The sequence below is a fragment of the Coregonus lavaretus genome, assembly GCF_964263955.1.
Source record: "Coregonus lavaretus genome assembly, contig: HAP1_SCAFFOLD_128, whole genome shotgun sequence".
In the NCBI taxonomy this organism is placed as follows: Eukaryota; Metazoa; Chordata; class Actinopteri; order Salmoniformes; family Salmonidae; genus Coregonus; species Coregonus lavaretus.
The window spans coordinates 482386-503909 of record NW_028161895.1 but is presented as its reverse complement, the minus strand read 5'-3'; the positions used below and the strand labels follow the sequence as shown (position 1 = coordinate 503909).

Sequence of the window (21524 nt, the reverse complement as noted above, 5' to 3'; positions counted from 1 at the left end):
TAAGTGGGTGCACGCGCATCTGGTGAGTGTCTTGAATGTATCTCACCCCAGATATCTCCTGGACTTATACGGTAGCAGGGAGATTTCTGAGGTCCTGATTGGATGCATGTAGAAACTGTCCCATTATGGAGAATATCCTAGCTCCGTATATGAAAAGAAAGTGAGATATTTTTTAGTTTGGTGTGGTGATAGAGTGGCGTAGGAGCTAGGGCATAGACTCAGAGACATGATCTCTCCATCCAGACCTGTCCTCTCTCTCTCTTTCTCCCTCTCTTCCTCTCTCTCTCTCTCTATTTCTCCCTCTCTCCTCTCTCTCTTCCTCTCTCTCTTTCTCTCTCTCTCCCCCGTAGTGTCAGAACTGAGTCTCACTCACTCCCGTATCTTTCCCGTTACTGGCGAGAGCGTGTGCGTCACGTGTGTCTCTAGTGAGTGATGCTTCTCTTGAGTCTCTCCTGGTGACTGTCCAGTCCTGTGTGTCTCTAGTGAGTGATGCTTCTCGTGAGTCTCTCCTGGTGACTGTCCAGTCCCGTGTGTCTCCCGACGGTCTCCCATCCCTGGTCACTGTCCCTGTGTCCTGCTGCGTCTCTGCCTCACTACTCAGGTGTGTATCGCTGCGGGGGATGCTCTCAGCCCGGACCCAACCCTTCCCCCCGGTGGTGAGACTCTTCTGGAAGGACTCAGAGGTAAAGTAGTACACCACTGGGTCTAAGCAGCAGTTGAGGGTGGCCAGACACAGGGTGATTGGGTACAGCGTCCGAACAAACCTTCACATTCAGAACAACGCTAATTAATGGCCTCAATGAGGCAAGTCATTTTGCAGTAAACACCAAACATACAGACAGACTAAATCACATATCTAAAAACAGCAACAACACATTTCAGAGGATATTTACAAGAACATTGAATAAGTGCAGTTAAGAAAAAAATGACATGTTGATTGATTGAGTGATTGATTGTTAAAGCGTAAGTGTTAAAGTGCAATTAGTTATACCTCTCCAGTTTACAGTTGGCCAGAGCCTGGGTTAGGGTTAGTTATACCTCCACACCATGGAGTAGAGGAAGAGGATGGAGTTGTAGGGTTAGGGTTAGTTATACCTCTCCAGGATACAGTTGGCCAGAGCCTGGGTCCGCACCATGGCGTAGAGGAAGAGGATGGAGTTGTAGGGTTAGGGTTAGTTATACCTCTCCAGGATACAGTTGGTCAGAGCCTGGGTCCGCACCATGGCGTAGAGGAAGAGGATGTAGTTGTAGGGTTAGGGTTAGTTATACCTCTCCAGGTTACAGTTGGCCAGAGCCTGGGTCCGCACCATGGCGTAGAGGAAGAGGATGGAGTTGTAGGGGACAAAGCAGACGATGAAGATGGCCAGGTGGACGAGGATCATACGGAGGACCCGGCGCTTGCTGTTGCAGCCGTGGCCGATGGTCCCTGGGCGACGGAGGGTTCTCAGCACCAGAGAGGAACACACCAGGTTGGTCAGGAGGGGGAGGAGAAAACCTACAATCTGGAGAGTACAGGAAGAGCTTAGCACATACACGACACACACTAATAATAAGATACACACACTGATACACACACTGAGAGGTAAGGCCGGGATTCAATCCCATCGTGTTTGAAGACAAGGCGGCTTTTAAAGGCAATATTATCACATTCCCAGGGATCTTATTCAAGCTCAGATGTCGGCTGAATTGGAGATTACCTTTAAATGTCAAGCACGCTAAAGCGGTTTCTGATTGAATCCTGGCCTAAGTCTTCCAGGTGATTGAAGAGAATCCTTCTCTCCTTCCATCCCCCTCCCCTCCTGCCTCTCTCCCTCCCTGCCTCCCTCCCTCTCTCACTCTCTCTCCTCACCTCTATAAAGATAGTGATCTTGGACAAGTATGTCTTCCAGGTGCTCTTGGAGAATCCCTCGAAGCAGGCCGTGGCGCGGTTTGCCTGGTTGATCGTGGAAAAGAAGGTGACCGATATCCCTCCACCCACGATGGTGAGCCAGACCGCAGCACACACCAGGCCCGCGTTCTTCCGCGTGCGGACTGAGCGCGAGCGGAAGGGGTAGACGATGGCCAGAAAGCGGTCCACACTGATGCAGGTGAGAAACAGCATGGAGCCATAGATATTGGTGATGAAGGCTGTTCCTGATACCTGGGGGATGGAGAGAGATTGATTGGTTAAGTGATTAATTAATTTACTAATTGATTGATTGATTCATTCGTTGCCTGACACCTGGGGGGTGGAATATATGTATTAGACAGAAACACATATACAGCCAAACACTTGTGAAATTACCTAACAGTTCACACAGTGAAAAGGGCTAGAAACTAGTAACTACCTTGCAGAGCTCATCTCCGAAGGGCCAGTGTCGGTTGATGTTGTAGTAGACCTTGAAGGGCAGCGTGAACACAAACACAAGGTCTGACAACGCCAGGTTAGTCATGAACAGCGTTGTCTCGTTGCATAGCTTCATCCGGAAGCAGAACACAAAGAGAGCAGCACAGTTGGTGCAGAGCCCCAGGACAAACACCACGCTGTAGACCACACTGTACAGGTCATACTTAAAGCTGTCATCTATCCCACAGTCCTCCATGCCTGTCTCGTTCAGCACCAGACCAGCCATGCTGAGGCCGGGGTGGAGGTAGAAGGATGGGAGGTCTCTGGGGAGATCAGTGGGGGATCCACCATGCAAGCCCCCTCCAGGCCATCACAATCCCAGACACACGCACACACACATTCCCAGAGATGCTGACAATATGTGTGTGTGTTTGGGCTGGTCGCTCCCCCTGCAGACAGGAATAAACAAGTCTGTTAGCTTGATAGCTTAGCATCTCCCTCCAAGTCAGTTAGCTTGTTAGCATGATAGCCTAGCATCTCTCCTCCAAATCAGTTAGCTTGTTAGCATGATAGCCTAGCATCTCTCCTCCAAGTCAGTTAGCTTGTTAGCATGATAGCCTAGCATCTCTCCTCCAAGTCAGTTAGCTTGTTAGCATGATAGCCTAGCATCTCTCCTCCAAATTGTTAGTCTGTTAGCATGTAAGCATTTCCCCTCGGGCAGACTCACTAACTCTGTGAAAAATTATAATAATTAAATTTGTTCAGTTGGTCGTGAATAGGCTACAAACAAATATTTAGATGATAGAGGTTACTAATACAGTCCAACACCTGGTTTTCTCCTTAACACAGTAACACACATTGACTTATTACAGTAACACACAGTGACTTATTACAGTAACACACAGTGACTTATTACAGTAACACACAATGACTTATTACAGTAACACACAGTGACTTATTACAGTAACACACAGTGACTCATTACAGTAACACGCAGTGACTTATCACAGTAACACACAGTGACTTATCACAGTAACACACAGTGACTTATCACAGTAACACACAGTGACTTATCACAGTAACACACAGTGACTTATTACAGTAACACACAGTGACTTATCACAGTAACACACAGTGACTTATCACAGTAACACACAGTGACTTATCACAGTAACACGCAGTGACTTATCACAGTAACACACAGTGACTTATCACAGTAACACACAGTGACTTATCACAGTAACACACAGTGACTTATCACAGTAACACACAGTGACTTATCACAGTAGCACATAGTAACACAGTGATTTGGCTGGACTATATAGCTTCCTAACAGTAAGCTGTATCATTCTGCTTTGTTGAAACTATACTACAGCTGTGAATGAGGTGAGCAGTGTGGGGATGGGCCAACATGTCAGACCAGACCAATATAGCTGTTTCTTTCTGTCAGTCCTACTATAGATACCAGACCAATACAGCTGTTTCTTTCTGTCAGTCCTACTATAGATACCAGACCAATACAGCTGTTTCTTTCTGTCAGTCCTACTATAGATACCAGACCAATACAGCTGTTTCTTTCTGTCAGTCCTACTATAGATAGTAGACCAATACAGCTGTTTCTTTCTGTCAGTCCTGCTATAGATACCAGACCAATACAGCTGTTTATATCTGTCAGTCCTGCTATAGATAGTAGACCAATACAGCTGTTTCTTTCTGTCAGTCCTGATATAGATAGTAGACCAATACAGCTGTTTCTATCTGTCAGTCCTGCTATAGATAGTAGACCAATACAGCTGTTTCTTTCTGTCAGTCCTGATATAGATAGTAGACCAATACAGCTGTTTCTATCTGTCAGTCCTGCTATAGATAGTAGACCAATACAGCTGTTTCTATCTGTCAGTCCTGCTATAGATAGTAGACCAATACAGCTGTTTCTTTCTGTCAGTCCTGATATAGATAGTAGACCAATATAGCTGTTTCTTTCTGTCAGTCCTACTATAGATACCAGACCAATACAGCTGTTTCTTTCTGTCAGTCCTACTATAGATACCAGACCAATACAGCTGTTTCTTTCTGTCAGTCCTACTATAGATACCAGACCAATACAGCTGTTTCTTTCTGTCAGTCCTACTATAGATAGTAGACCAATACAGCTGTTTCTTTCTGTCAGTCCTGCTATAGATACCAGACCAATACAGCTGTTTATATCTGTCAGTCCTGCTATAGATAGTAGACCAATACAGCTGTTTCTTTCTGTCAGTCCTGATATAGATAGTAGACCAATACAGCTGTTTCTATCTGTCAGTCCTGCTATAGATAGTAGACCAATACAGCTGTTTCTTTCTGTCAGTCCTGATATAGATAGTAGACCAATACAGCTGTTTCTATCTGTCAGTCCTGCTATAGATAGTAGACCAATACAGCTGTTTCTTTCTGTCAGTCCTACTATAGATAGTAGACCAATACAGTTGTTTCTTTCTGTCAGTCCTACTATAGATACCAGACCAATAAAGTTGTTTCTTTCTGTCAGTCCTGCTATAGATACCAGACCAATACAGCTGTTCCTTTCTGTCAGTCCTACTATAGATAGAACACCAATACAGCTGTTTCTTTCTGTCAGTCCTACTATAGATACCAGAACAATACAGCTGTATTCTGTCAGTCCTGCTATAGACAGTAGACCAATACAGCTGTTTCTTTCTCTCAGTCCTGCTATAGATAGTAGACCAATACAGCTGTTTCTTTCTGTCAGTCCTGCTATAGATACCAGACCAATACAGCTGTTTATATCTGTCAGTCCTACTATAGATACCAGACAAATACAGCTGTTTCTTTCTGTCAGTCCTGCTATAGATACCAGACCAATACAGCTGTTTCTTTCTGTCAGTCCTGCTATAGATACCAGACCAATACAGCTGTTTCTATCTGCCAGTCCTTCTATAGATATTAGACAATTACAGCTGTTTCTTTCTGTCAGTCCTACTATAGATAGTAGACAAATACAGCTGTTTCTTTCTGTCAGTCCTACTATTGATAGTAGACCAATACAGCTGTTTCTTTCTGTCAGTCCTACTATAGATACCAGACAAATACAGCTGTTTTTTTCTGTCAGTCCTGCTATAGATAATAGACCAATACAGCTGTTTCTGTCTGTCAGTCCAAATATAGATAGTAGACCAATACAGCTGTTTCTTACTGTCAGTCCTGCTATAGATAGTAGACCAATACAGCTGTTTCTTTCTGTCAGTCCTGCTATAGATACCAGACCAATGCAGCTGTTCCTTTCTGTCAGTCCTACTATAGATACCAGACCAATACAGCTGTTTCTTTCTGTCAGTCCTACTATAGATACCAGACCAATACAGCTGTTTCTTTCTGTCAGTCCTACTATAGATACCAGACCAATACAGCTGTTTCTTTCTGTCAGTCCTGCTATAGATACCAGACAAATACAGCTGTTTCTTTCTGTCAGTCCTACTATAGATACCAGACCAATACAGCTGTTTCTTTCTGTCAGTCCTACTATAGATACCAGACCAATACAGCTGTTTCTTTCTGTCAGTCCTTCTATAGATAGTAGACCAATACAGCTGTTTCTTTCTGTCAGTCCTATTATAGATAGTAGACCAATACAGCTGTTTCTTTCTGTCAGTCCTACTATAGATACCAGACCAATACAGCTGTTTCTTACTGTCAGTCCTGCTATAGATAGTAGACCAATACAGCTGTTTCTTTCTGTCAGTCCTACTATAGATACCAGACCAATACAGCTGTTTCTTTCTGTCAGTCCTGCTATAGATAGTAGTCCAATACATCTGTTTCTTTCTGTGAGTCCTGATATTGATAGTAGACCAAGACAGCTGTTTCTTTCTGTCAGTCCTGCTATAGATACCAGACCAATACAGCTGTTTATATCTGTCAGTCCTACTATAGATAGTAGACAAATACAGCTGTTTCTTTCTGTCAGTCCTACTATTGATAGTAGACCAATACAGCTGTTTCTTTCTGTCAGTCCTACTATAGATACCAGACAAATACAGCTGTTTCTTTCTGTCAGTCCTGCTATAGATAATAGACCAATACAGCTGTTTCTGTCTGTCAGTCCAAATATAGATAGTAGACCAACACTGCTGTTTCTTTCTGTCAGTCCTACTATAGATACCAGACAAATACAGCTGTTTCTTTCTAACAGTCCTACAATAGATACATGACCAATACAGCTGTTTATATCTGTCAGTCCTACTATAGATAGTAGACAAATACAGCTGTTTCTTTCTGTCAGTCCTACTATTGATAGTAGACCAATACAGCTGTTTCTTTCTGTCAGTCCTACTATAGATAGTAGACCAATACAGCTGTTTCTTTCTTTCAGTCCTGATATAGATAGTAGACCAATACAGCTGTTTCTGTCTGGCAGTCCAAATATAGATAGTAGACCAATACAGCTGTTTCTTTCTGTCATTCCTATTATAGATACCAGACCAATACAGCTGTTTCTTTCTGTCAGTCCTACTATAGATACCAGACCAATACAGCTGTTCTTTCTGTCAGTCCTACTATAGATACCAGACCAATACAGCTGTTCTTTCTGTCAGTCCTACTATAGATACCAGACCAATATAGCTGTTTCTTTCTGTCAGTCCTGCTATAGATAGTAGACAAATACAGCTGTTTCTTTCTGTCAGTCCTACTATAGTTAGTAGAACAATACAGCTGTTTCTATCTGTCAGTCCTACTATAGATACCAGACCAATACAGCTGTTTCTTTCTGTCAGTCCTACTATAGATACCAGACCAATACAGCTGTATATATCTGTCAGTCCTGCTATAGATACCAGACCAATACAGCTGTTTTTTTCTGTCAGTCCTGCTATAGATACCAGACAAATACAGCTGTTTCTTTCTGTCAGTCCTACAATAGATACCAGAACAATACAGCTGTTTCTATCTGTCAGTCCTACTATAGATACCAGACCAATACAGCTGTTCTTTCTGTCAGTCCTACTATAGATACCAGACCAATACAGCTGTTCTTTCTGTCAGTCCTACTATAGATACCAGACCAATATAGCTGTTTCTTTCTGTCAGTCCTACTATAGATAGTAGACAAATACAGCTGTTTCTTTCTGTCAGTCCTACTATAGATAGTAGACCAATACAGATGTTTCTATCTGTCAGTCCTACTATAGATACCAGACCAATACAGCTGTTTCTTTCTGTCAGTCCTACTATAGATACCAGACCAATACAGCTGTTTCTTTATGTCAGTCCTTCTATAGATAGTAGACCAATACAGCTGTTTCTGTCTGTGAGTCCTGATATAGATAGTAGACAAAGACAGCTGTTTCTTTCTGTCAGTCCTGCTATAGATACCAGACCAATACAGCTGTTTATATCTGTCAGTCCTACTATAGATACCAGACAAATACAGCTGTTTCTTTTTGTCAGTCCTGCTATAGATACCAGACCAATACAGCTGTTTCTTTCTGTCAGTCCTGCTATAGATACCAGACCAATACAACTGTTTCTTTCTGTCAGTCCTACAATAGATACCAGACCAATACATCTGTTTCTATCTGTCAGTCCTTCTATAGATATTAGACCATTACAGCTGTTTCTTTCTGTCAGTCCTACTATAGATAGTAGACAAATACAGCTGTTTCTTTCTGTCAGTCCTACTATTGATACCAGACAAATACAGCTATTTCTTTCTGTCAGTCCTGCTATAGATACCAGACCAATACAGCTGTTTTTTTCTGTCAGTCCTGCTATAGATACCAGACAAATACAGCTGTTTCTTTCTGTCAGTCCTACAATAGATACCAGAACAATACAGCTGTTTCTATCTGTCAGTCCTACTATAGATACCAGACCAATACAGCTGTTCTTTCTGTCAGTCCTACTATAGATACCAGACCAATACAGCTGTTCTTTCTGTCAGTCCTACTATAGATACCAGACCAATATAGCTGTTTCTTTCTGTCAGTCCTACTATAGATAGTAGACAAATACAGCTGTTTCTTTCTGTCAGTCCTACTATAGATAGTAGACCAATACAGATGTTTCTATCTGTCAGTCCTACTATAGATACCAGACCAATACAGCTGTTTCTTTCTGTCAGTCCTACTATAGATACCAGACCAATACAGCTGTTTCTTTATGTCAGTCCTTCTATAGATAGTAGACCAATACAGCTGTTTCTGTCTGTGAGTCCTGATATAGATAGTAGACAAAGACAGCTGTTTCTTTCTGTCAGTCCTGCTATAGATACCAGACCAATACAGCTGTTTATATCTGTCAGTCCTACTATAGATACCAGACAAATACAGCTGTTTCTTTTTGTCAGTCCTGCTATAGATACCAGACCAATACAGCTGTTTCTTTCTGTCAGTCCTGCTATAGATACCAGACCAATACAACTGTTTCTTTCTGTCAGTCCTACAATAGATACCAGACCAATACATCTGTTTCTATCTGTCAGTCCTTCTATAGATATTAGACCATTACAGCTGTTTCTTTCTGTCAGTCCTACTATAGATAGTAGACAAATACAGCTGTTTCTTTCTGTCAGTCCTACTATTGATAGTAGACCAATGCAGCTGTTTCTTTCTGTCAGTCCTACTATAGATACCAGACAAATACAGCTTTTTCTTTCTGTCAGTCCTGCTATAGATAATAGACCAGTACAGCTGTTTCTGTCTGTCAGTCCAAATATAGATAGTAGACCAATACAGCTGTTTCTTACTGTCAGTCCTACTATAGATACCAGACAAATACAGCTGTTTCTTTCTGTCAGTCCTGCTATAGATAGTAGACCAATACAGCTGTTTCTGTCTGGCAGTCCAAATATAGATAGTAGACCAATACAGCTGTTTGTTTTTGTCAGTCCTATTATAGATAGTAGACCAATACAGCTGTTTCTGTCTGGCAGTCCAAATATAGATAGTAGACCAATACAGCTGTTTCTTTCTGTCAGTCCTATTATAGATACCAGACCAATACAGCTGTTTCTTTCTGTCAGTCCTACTATAGATACCAAACCAATACTGCTGTTTCTTTCTGTCAGTCCTACTATAGATAGTAGACCAATACATCTGTTTCTTTCTGTGAGTCCTGCTATAGATAGTAGACCAATACAGCTGTTTCTTTCTGTCAGTCCTACTATAGATACAAGACCAATACAGCTGTTTCTTTCTGTCAGTCCTACTATAGATACCAGACAAATACAGCTGTTTCTTTTTGTCAGTCCTACTATAGATAGTAGACCAATACAGCTGTTTCTTTCTGTCAGTACTGCTATAGATAGTAGACCAATACAGCTGTTTCTGTCTGGCAGTCCAAATATAGATAGTTGACCAATACAGCTGTTTCTTTCTGTCAGTCCAATTATAGATACCAGACCAATACAGCTGTTTCTTTTTGTCAGTCCTACTATAGATACCAGACCAATACAGCTGATCTTTCTGTCAGTCCTACTATAGATACCAGACCAATACTGCTGTTTCTTTCTGTCAGTCCTACTATAGATACCAGACAAATACAGCTGTTCTTTTCTGTCAGTCCTACAATAGATACATGACCAATAAAGCTGTTTCTTTCTGTCAGTCCTGCTATAGATAGTAGACCAATACAGCTGTTTCTGTCTGGCAGTCCAAATATAGATAGTAGACCAATACAGCTGTTTCTTTCTGTCATTCCTATTATAGATACCAGACCAATACTGCTGTTTCTTTCTGTCAGTCCTACTATAGATACCAGACAAATACAGCTGTTCTTTTCTGTCAGTCCTACTATAGATACCAGACAAATACAGCTTTTTCTTTCTGTCAGTCCTGCTATAGATAATAGACCAGTACAGCTGTTTCTGTCGGTCAGTCCAAATATAGATAGTAGACCAATACAGCTGTTTCTTACTGTCAGTCCTGCTATAGATAGTAGACCAATACAGCTGTTTCTTTCTGTCAGTCCTACTATAGATACCAGACCAATACAGCTGTTTCTTTCTGTCAGTCCTACTATAGATACCAGACCAATACAGCTGTTTCTTTCTGTCAGTCCTACTATAGATACCAGACCAATACAGCTGTTTCTTTCTGTCAGTCCTTCTATAGATAGTAGACCAATACAGCTGTTTCTTTCTGTCAGTCCTATTATAGATAGTAGACCAATACAGCTGTTTCTGTCTGGCAGTCCAAATATAGATAGTAGACCAATACAGCTGTTTCTTTCTGTCAGTCCTATTATAGATACCAGACCAATACAGCTGTTCCTTTCTGTCAGTCCTACTATAGATACCAAACCAATACTGCTGTTTCTTTCTGTCAGTCCTACTATAGATAGTAGACCAATACATCTGTTTCTTTCTGTGAGTCCTGCTATAGATAGTAGACCAATACAGCTGTTTCTTTCTATCAGTCCTACTATAGATACAAGACCAATACAGCTGTTTCTTTCTGTCAGTCCTACTATAGATACCAGACAAATACAGCTGTTCTTTTCTGTCAGTCCTACTATAGATACCAGACAAATACAGCTTTTTCTTTCTGTCAGTCCTGCTATAGATAATAGACCAGTACAGCTGTTTCTGTCTGTCAGTCCAAATATAGATAGTAGACCAATACAGCTGTTTCTTACTGTCAGTCCTGCTATAGATAGTAGACCAATACAGCTGTTTCTTTCTGTCAGTCCTACTATAGATACCAGACCAATACAGCTGTTTCTTTCTGTCAGTCCTACTATAGATACCAGACCAATACAGCTGTTTCTTTCTGTCAGTCCTTCTATAGATAGTAGACCAATACAGCTGTTTCTTTCTGTCAGTCCTATTATAGATAGTAGACCAATACAGCTGTTTCTGTCTGGCAGTCCAAATATAGATAGTAGACCAATACAGCTGTTTCTTTCTGTCAGTCCTATTATAGATACCAGACCAATACAGCTGTTTCTTTCTGTCAGTCCTACTATAGATACCAAACCAATACTGCTGTTTCTTTCTGTCAGTCCTACTATAGATAGTAGACCAATACATCTGTTTCTTTCTGTGAGTCCTGCTATAGATAGTAGACCAATACAGCTGTTTCTTTCTGTCAGTCCTACTATAGATACAAGACCAATACAGCTGTTTCTTTCTGTCAGTCCTACTATAGATACCAGACAAATACAGCTGTTTCTTTTTGCCAGTCCTACTATAGATAGTAGACCAATACAGCTGTTTCTTTCTGTCAGTACTGCTATAGATAGTAGACCAATACAGCTGTTTCTGTCTGGCAGTCCAAATATAGATAGTTGACCAATACAGCTGTTTCTTTCTGTCAGTCCTATTATAGATACCAGACCAATACAGCTGTTTCTTTCTGTCAGTCCTACTATAGATACCAGACCAATACAGCTGATCTTTCTGTCAGTCCTACTATAGATACCAGACCAATACTGCTGTTTCTTTCTGTCAGTCCTACTATAGATACCAGACAAATACAGCTGTTCTTTTCTGTCAGTCCTACAATAGATACATGACCAATAAAGCTGTTTCTTTCTGTCAGTCCTGCTATAGATAGTAGACCAATACAGCTGTTTCTGTCTGGCAGTCCAAATATAGATAGTAGACCAATACAGCTGTTTCTTTCTGTCATTCCTATTATAGATACCAGACCAATATTGCTGTTTCTTTCTGTCAGTCCTACTATAGATACCAGACAAATACAGCTGTTCTTTTCTGTCAGTCCTACTATAGATACCAGACAAATACAGCTTTTTCTTTCTGTCAGTCCTGCTATAGATAATAGACCAGTACAGCTGTTTCTGTCTGTCAGTCCAAATATAGATAGTAGACCAATACAGCTGTTTCTTACTGTCAGTCCTGCTATAGATAGTAGACCAATACAGCTGTTTCTTTCTGTCAGTCCTACTATAGATACCAGACCAATACAGCTGTTTCTTTCTGTCAGTCCTACTATAGATACCAGACCAATACAGCTGTTTCTTTCTGTCAGTCCTACTATAGATACCAGACCAATACAGCTGTTTCTTTCTGTCAGTCCTTCTATAGATAGTAGACCAATACAGCTGTTTCTTTCTGTCAGTCCTATTATAGATAGTAGACCAATACAGCTGTTTCTGTCTGGCAGTCCAAATATAGATAGTAGACCAATACAGCTGTTTCTTTCTGTCAGTCCTATTATAGATACCAGACCAATACAGCTGTTTCTTTCTGTCTGTCCTACTATAGATACCAAACCAATACTGCTGTTTCTTTCTGTCAGTCCTACTATAGATAGTAGACCAATACATCTGTTTCTTTCTGTGAGTCCTGCTATAGATAGTAGACCAATACAGCTGTTTCTTTCTGTCAGTCCTACTATAGATACAAGACCAATACAGCTGTTTCTTTCTGTCAGTCCTACTATAGATACCAGACAAATACAGCTGTTTCTTTTTGTCAGTCCTACTATAGATAGTAGACCAATACAGCTGTTTCTTTCTGTCAGTACTGCTATAGATAGTAGACCAATACAGCTGTTTCTGTCTGGCAGTCCAAATATAGATAGTAGACCAATACAGCTGTTTCTTTCTGTCAGTCCTACTATAGATACCAAACCAATACTGCTGTTTCTTTCTGTCAGTCCTACTATAGATAGTAGACCAATACATCTGTTTCTTTCTGTGAGTCCTGCTATAGATAGTAGACCAATACAGCTGTTTCTTTCTGTCAGTCCTACTATAGATACAAGACCAATACAGCTGTTTCTTTCTGTCAGTCCTACTATAGATACCAGACAAATACAGCTGTTTCTTTTTGTCAGTCCTACTATAGATAGTAGACCAATACAGCTGTTTCTTTCTGTCAGTACTGCTATAGATAGTAGACCAATACAGCTGTTTCTGTCTGGCAGTCCAAATATAGATAGTTGACCAATACAGCTGTTTCTTTCTGTCAGTCCTATTATAGATACCAGACCAATAAAGCTGTTTATTTCTGTCAGTCCTACTATAGATACCAGACCAATACAGCTGATCTTTCTGTCAGTCCTACTATAGATACCAGACCAATACTGCTGTTTCTTTCTGTCAGTCCTACTATAGATACCAGACAAATACAGCTGTTCTTTTCTGTCAGTCCTACAATAGATACATGACCAATAAAGCTGTTTCTTTCTGTCAGTCCTGCTATAGATAGTAGACCAATACAGCTGTTTCTGTCTGGCAGTCCAAATATAGATAGTAGACCAATACAGCTGTTTCTTTCTGTCATTCCTATTATAGATACCAGACCAATACTGCTGTTTCTTTCTGTCATTCCTACTATAGATACCAGACAAATACAGCTGTTCTTTTCTGTCAGTCCTACTATAGATACCAGACAAATACAGCTTTTTCTTTCTGTCAGTCCTGCTATAGATAATAGACCAGTACAGCTGTTTCTGTCTGTCAGTCCAAATATAAATAGTAGACCAATACAGCTGTTTCTTACTGTCAGTCCTGCTATAGATAGTAGACCAATACAGCTGTTTCTTTCTGTCAGTCCTACTATAGATACCAGACCAATACAGCTGTTTCTTTCTGTCAGTCCTACTATAGATACCAGACCAATACAGCTGTTTCTTTCTGTCAGTCCTACTATAGATACCAGACCAATACAGCTGTTTCTTTCTGTCAGTCCTTCTATAGATAGTAGACCAATACAGCTGTTTCTTTCTGTCAGTCCTATTATAGATAGTAGACCAATACAGCTGTTTCTGTCTGGCAGTCCAAATATAGATAGTAGACCAATACAGCTGTTTCTTTCTGTCAGTCCTATTATAGATACCAGACCAATACAGCTGTTTCTTTCTGTCAGTCCTACTATAGATACCAAACCAATACTGCTGTTTCTTTCTGTCAGTCCTACTATAGATAGTAGACCAATACATCTGTTTCTTTCTGTGAGTCCTGCTATAGATAGTAGACCAATACAGCTGTTTCTTTCTGTCAGTCCTACTATAGATACAAGACCAATACAGCTGTTTCTTTCTGTCAGTCCTACTATAGATACCAGACAAATACAGCTGTTCTTTTCTGTCAGTCCTACTATAGATACCAGACAAATACAGCTTTTTCTTTCTGTCAGTCCTGCTATAGATAATAGACCAGTACAGCTGTTTCTGTCTGTCAGTCCAAATATAGATAGTAGACCAATACAGCTGTTTCTTACTGTCAGTCCTGCTATAGATAGTAGACCAATACAGCTGTTTCTTTCTGTCAGTCCTACTATAGATACCAGACCAATACAGCTGTTTCTTTCTGTCAGTCCTACTATAGATACCAGACCAATACAGCTGTTTCTTTCTGTCAGTCCTTCTATAGATAGTAGACCAATACAGCTGTTTCTTTCTGTCAGTCCTATTATAGATAGTAGACCAATACAGCTGTTTCTGTCTGGCAGTCCAAATATAGATAGTAGACCAATACAGCTGTTTCTTTCTGTCAGTCCTATTATAGATACCAGACCAATACAGCTGTTTCTTTCTGTCAGTCCTACTATAGATACCAAACCAATACTGCTGTTTCTTTCTGTCAGTCCTACTATAGATAGTAGACCAATACATCTGTTTCTTTCTGTGAGTCCTGCTATAGATAGTAGACCAATACAGCTGTTTCTTTCTGTCAGTCCTACTATAGATACAAGACCAATACAGCTGTTTCTTTCTGTCAGTCCTACTATAGATACCAGACAAATACAGCTGTTTCTTTTTGTCAGTCCTACTATAGATAGTAGACCAATACAGCTGTTTCTTTCTGTCAGTACTGCTATAGATAGTAGACCAATACAGCTGTTTCTGTCTGGCAGTCCAAATATAGATAGTTGACCAATACAGCTGTTTCTTTCTGTCAGTCCTATTATAGATACCAGACCAATACAGCTGTTTCTTTCTGTCAGTCCTACTATAGATACCAGACCAATACAGCTGATCTTTCTGTCAGTCCTACTATAGATACCAGACCAATACTGCTGTTTCTTTCTGTCAGTCCTACTATAGATACCAGACAAATACAGCTGTTCTTTTCTGTCAGTCCTACAATAGATACATGACCAATAAAGCTGTTTCTTTCTGTCAGTCCTGCTATAGATAGTAGACCAATACAGCTGTTTCTGTCTGGCAGTCCAAATATAGATAGTAGACCAATACAGCTGTTTCTTTCTGTCATTCCTATTATAGATACCAGACCAATACTGCTGTTTCTTTCTGTCAGTCCTACTATAGATACCAGACAAATACAGCTGTTCTTTTCTGTCAGTCCTACTATAGATACCAGACAAATACAGCTTTTTCTTTCTGTCAGTCCTGCTATAGATAATAGACCAGTACAGCTTTTTCCTTCTGTCAGTCCAAATATAGATAGTAGACCAATACAGCTGTTTCTTACTGTCAGTCCTGCTATAGATAGTAGACCAATACAGCTGTTTCTTTCTGTCAGTCCTACTATAGATACCAGACCAATACAGCTGTTTCTTTCTGTCAGTCCTACTATAGATACCAGACCAATACAGCTGTTTCTTTCTGTCAGTCCTACTATAGATACCAGACCAATACAGCTGTTTCTTTCTGTCAGTCCTTCTATAGATAGTAGACCAATACAGCTGTTTCTTTCTGTCAGTCCTATTATAGATAGTAGACCAATACAGCTGTTTCTGTCTGGCAGTCCAAATATAGATAGTAGACCAATACAGCTGTTTCTTTCTGTCAGTCCTATTATAGATACCAGACCAATACAGCTGTTTCTTTCTGTCTGTCCTACTATAGATACCAAACCAATACTGCTGTTTCTTTCTGTCAGTCCTACTATAGATAGTAGACCAATACATCTGTTTCTTTCTGTGAGTCCTGCTATAGATAGTAGACCAATACAGCTGTTTCTTTCTGTCAGTCCTACTATAGATACAAGACCAATACAGCTGTTTCTTTCTGTCAGTCCTACTATAGATACCAGACAAATACAGCTGTTTCTTTTTGTCAGTCCTACTATAGATAGTAGACCAATACAGCTGTTTCTTTCTGTCAGTACTGCTATAGATAGTAGACCAATACAGCTGTTTCTGTCTGGCAGTCCAAATATAGATAGTAGACCAATACAGCTGTTTCTTTCTGTCAGTCCTATTATAGATACCAGACCAATACAGCTGTTTCTTTCTGTCAGTCCTACTATAGATACCAGACCAATACAGCTGATCTTTCTGTCAGTCCTACTATAGATACCAGACCAATACTGCTGTTTCTTTCTGTCAGTCCTACTATAGATACCAGACAAATACAGCTGTTCTTTTCTGTCAGTCCTACAATAGATACATGACCAATAAAGCTGTTTCTTTCTGTCAGTCCTGCTATAGATAGTAGACCAATACAGCTGTTTCTGTCTGGCAGTCCAAATATAGATAGTAGACCAATACAGCTGTTTCTTTCTGTCATTCCTATTATAGATACCAGACCAATACAGCTGTTTCTTTCTGTCAGTCCTACTATAGATACCAGACCAATACAGCTGTTCTTTCTGTCAGTCCTACTATAGATACCAGACCAATACTGCTGTTTCTTTCATTCAGTCCTACTATAGATAGTAGACCAATACAGCTGTTTCTTTTTGTCAGTCCTACTATAGATACCAGACCAATATAGCTGTTTCTTTCTGTCAGTCCTGCTATAGACACCAGACCAATATAGCTGTTTCTTTCTGTCAGTCCTGCTATAGATAGTAGACAAATACAGCTGTTTCTTTCTGTCAGTCCTACTATAGATACCAGACCAATATAGCTGTTTCTTTCTGTCAGTCCTGCTATAGACACCAGACCAATATAGCTGTTTCTTTCTGTCAGTCCTGCTATAGATAGTAGACAAATACAGCTGTTTCTTTCTGTCAGTCCTACTATAGATAGTAGACCAATACAGCTGTTTCTTTCTGTCAGTCCTACTATAGATACCAGACCAATACAGCTGTTTCTTTCTGTCAGTCCTGCTATAGATAGTAGACCAATACAGCTGTTTCTTTCTATGAGTCCTGATATTGATAGTAGACCAAGACAGCTGTTTCTTTCTGTCAGTCCTGCTATAGATACCAGACCAATACAGCTGTTTATATCTGTCAGTCCTACTATAGATAGTAGACAAATACAGCTGTTTCTTTCTGTCAGTCCTACTATAGATACCAGACAAATACAGCTGTTCTTTTCTGTCAGTCCTACAATAGATACATGACCAATAAAGCTGTTTCTTTCTGTCAGTCCTGCTATAGATAGTAGACCAATACAGCTGTTTCTGTCTGGCAGTCCAAATATAGATAGTAGACCAATACAGCTGTTTCTTTCTGTCATTCCTATTATAGATACCAGACCAATACAGCTGTTTCTTTCTGTCAGTCCTACTATAGATACCAGACCAATACAGCTGTTCTTTCTGTCAGTCCTACTATAGATACCAGACCAATACTGCTGTTTCTTTCTGTCAGTCCTGCTATAGATACCAGACCAATACAACTGTTTCTTTCTGTCAGTCCTACTACAGATAGTAGACAAATACAGCTGTTTCTTTCTGTCAGTCCTACTATTGATAGTAGACCAATACAGCTGTTTCTTTCTGTCAGTCCTGCTATAGATAGTAGACCAATACAGCTGTTTCTTTCTATGAGTCCTGATATTGATAGTAGACCAAGACAGCTGTTTCTTTCTGTCAGTCCTGCTATAGGTACCAGACCAATACAGCTGTTTATATCTGTCAGTCCTACTATAGATAGTAGACAAATACAGCTGTTTCTTTCTGTCAGTCCTACTATTGATAGTAGACCAATACAGCTGTTTCTTTCTGTCAGTCCTACTATAGATACCAGACAAATACAGCTGTTTCTTTCTGTCAGTCCTGCTATAGATAATAGACCAATACAGCTGTTTCTGTCTGTCAGTCCTACTATAGATAGTAGACCAATACAGCTGTTTCTTTCTGTCAGTACTGCTATAGATAGTAGACCAATACAGCTGTTTCTGTCTGGCAGTCCAAATATAGATAGTAGACCAATACAGCTGTTTCTTTCTGTCAGTCCTATTATAGATACCAGACCAATACAGCTGTTTCTTTCTGTCAGTCCTACTATAGATACCAGACCAATACAGCTGATCTTTCTGTCAGTCCTACTATAGATACCAGACCAATACTGCTGTTTCTTTCTGTCAGTCCTACTATAGATACCAGACAAATACAGCTGTTCTTTTCTGTCAGTCCTACAATAGATACATGACCAATAAAGCTGTTTCTTTCTGTCAGTCCTGCTATAGATAGTAGACCAATACAGCTGTTTCTGTCTGGCAGTCCAAATATAGATAGTAGACCAATACAGCTGTTTCTTTCTGTCATTCCTATTATAGATACCAGACCAATACAGCTGTTTCTGTCTGGCAGTCCAAATATAGATAGTAGACCAATACAGCTGTTTCTTTCTGTCAGTCCTATTATAGATACCAGACCAATACAGCTGTTTCTTTCTGTCAGTCCTACTATAGATACCAAACCAATACTGCTGTTTCTTTCTGTCAGTCCTACTATAGATAGTAGACCAATACATCTGTTTCTTTCTGTGAGTCCTGCTATAGATAGTAGACCAATACAGCTGTTTCTTTCTGTCAGTCCTACTATAGATACCAGACAAATACAGCTGTTTCTTTTTGTCAGTCCTACTATAGATAGTAGACCAATACAGCTGTTTCTTTCTGTCAGTACTGCTATAGATAGTAGACCAATACAGCTGTTTCTGTCTGGCAGTCCAAATATAGATAGTTGACCAATACAGCTGTTTCTTTCTGTCAGTCCTATTATAGATACCAGACCAATACAGCTGTTTCTTTCTGTCAGTCCTACTATAGATACCAGACCAATACAGCTGATCTTTCTGTCAGTCCTACTATAGATACCAGACCAATACTGCTGTTTCTTTCTGTCAGTCCTACTATAGATACCAGACAAATACAGCTGTTCTTTTCTGTCAGTCCTACAATAGATACATGACCAATAAAGCTGTTTCTTTCTGTCAGTCCTGCTATAGATAGTAGACCAATACAGCTGTTTCTGTCTGGCAGTCCAAATATAGATAGTAGACCAATACAGCTGTTTCTTTCTGTCATTCCTATTATAGATACCAGACCAATACTGCTGTTTCTTTCTGTCAGTCCTACTATAGATACCAGACAAATACAGCTGTTCTTTTCTGTCAGTCCTACTATAGATACCAGACAAATACAGCTTTTTCTTTCTGTCAGTCCTGCTATAGATAATAGACCAGTACAGCTTTTTCCTTCTGTCAGTCCAAATATAGATAGTAGACCAATACAGCTGTTTCTTACTGTCAGTCCTGCTATAGATAGTAGACCAATACAGCTGTTTCTTTCTGTCAGTCCTACTATAGATACCAGACCAATACAGCTGTTTCTTTCTGTCAGTCCTACTATAGATACCAGACCAATACAGCTGTTTCTTTCTGTCAGTCCTACTATAGATACCAGACCAATACAGCTGTTTCTTTCTGTCAGTCCTTCTATAGATAGTAGACCAATACAGCTGTTTCTTTCTGTCAGTCCTATTATAGATAGTAGACCAATACAGCTGTTTCTGTCTGGCAGTCCAAATATAGATAGTAGACCAATACAGCTGTTTCTTTCTGTCAGTCCTATTATAGATACCAGACCAATACAGCTGTTTCTTTCTGTCTGTCCTACTATAGATACCAAACCAATACTGCTGTTTCTTTCTGTCAGTCCTACTATAGATAGTAGACCAATACATCTGTTTCTTTCTGTGAGTCCTGCTATAGATAGTAGACCAATACAGCTGTTTCTTTCTGTCAGTCCTACTATAGATACAAGACCAATACAGCTGTTTCTTTCTGTCAGTCCTACTATAGATACCAGACAAATACAGCTGTTTCTTTTTGTCAGTCCTACTATAGATAGTAGACCAATACAGCTGTTTCTTTCTGTCAGTACTGCTATAGATAGTAGACCAATACAGCTGTTTCTGTCTGGCAGTCCAAATATAGATAGTAGACCAATACAGCTGTTTCTTTCTGTCAGTCCTATTATAGATACCAGACCAATACAGCTGTTTCTTTCTGTCAGTCCTACTATAGATACCAGACCAATACAGCTGATCTTTCTGTCAGTCCTACTATAGATACCAGACCAATACTGCTGTTTCTTTCTGTCAGTCCTACTATAGATACCAGACAAATACAGCTGTTCTTTTCTGTCAGTCCTACAATAGATACATGACCAATAAAGCTGTTTCTTTCTGTCAGTCCTGCTATAGATAGTAGACCAATACAGCTGTTTCTGTCTGGCAGTCCAAATATAGATAGTAGACCAATACAGCTGTTTCTTTCTGTCATTCCTATTATAGATACCAGACCAATACAGCTGTTTCTTTCTGTCAGTCCTACTATAGATACCAGACCAATACAGCTGTTCTTTCTGTCAGTCCTACTATAGATACCAGACCAATACTGCTGTTTCTTTCATTCAGTCCTACTATAGATAGTAGACCAATACAGCTGTTTCTTTTTGTCAGTCCTACTATAGATACCAGACCAATATAGCTGTTTCTTTCTGTCAGTCCTGCTATAGACACCAGACCAATATAGCTGTTTCTTTCTGTCAGTCCTGCTATAGATAGTAGACAAATACAGCTGTTTCTTTCTGTCAGTCCTACTATAGATACCAGACCAATATAGCTGTTTCTTTCTGTCAGTCCTGCTATAGACACCAGACCAATATAGCTGTTTCTTTCTGTCAGTCCTGCTATAGATAGTAGACAAATACAGCTGTTTCTTTCTGTCAGTCCTACTATAGATAGTAGACCAATACAGCTGTTTCTTTCTGTCAGTCCTACTATAGATACCAGACCAATACAGCTGTTTCTTTCTGTCAGTCCTGCTATAGATAGTAGACCAATACAGCTGTTTCTTTCTATGAGTCCTGATATTGATAGTAGACCAAGACAGCTGTTTCTTTCTGTCAGTCCTGCTATAGATACCAGACCAATACAGCTGTTTATATCTGTCAGTCCTACTATAGATAGTAGACAAATACAGCTGTTTCTTTCTGTCAGTCCTACTATAGATACCAGACAAATACAGCTGTTCTTTTCTGTCAGTCCTACAATAGATACATGACCAATAAAGCTGTTTCTTT

At 40.0% G+C, this 21524-nt stretch overlaps 1 protein-coding gene across 1 annotated transcript; it reads right to left on the bottom strand.

Annotated features, from left to right (window-relative positions):
* Positions 1-304: 304 nt before the first annotated feature.
* On the bottom strand, positions 305-2612 carry LOC311119959 (lysophosphatidic acid receptor 4-like; the record flags this gene model as incomplete). Its single annotated transcript, XM_084194601.1, has 4 exons — positions 305-764; positions 1270-1502; positions 1850-2140; positions 2328-2612. The coding sequence occupies 4 exons, from the start codon at positions 2610-2612 to the stop codon at positions 353-355; spliced, it is 1221 nt and encodes a 406-aa protein (XP_084050727.1). The 3' UTR covers positions 305-352.
* Between the last annotated feature and the right edge of the window lie 18912 nt (positions 2613-21524).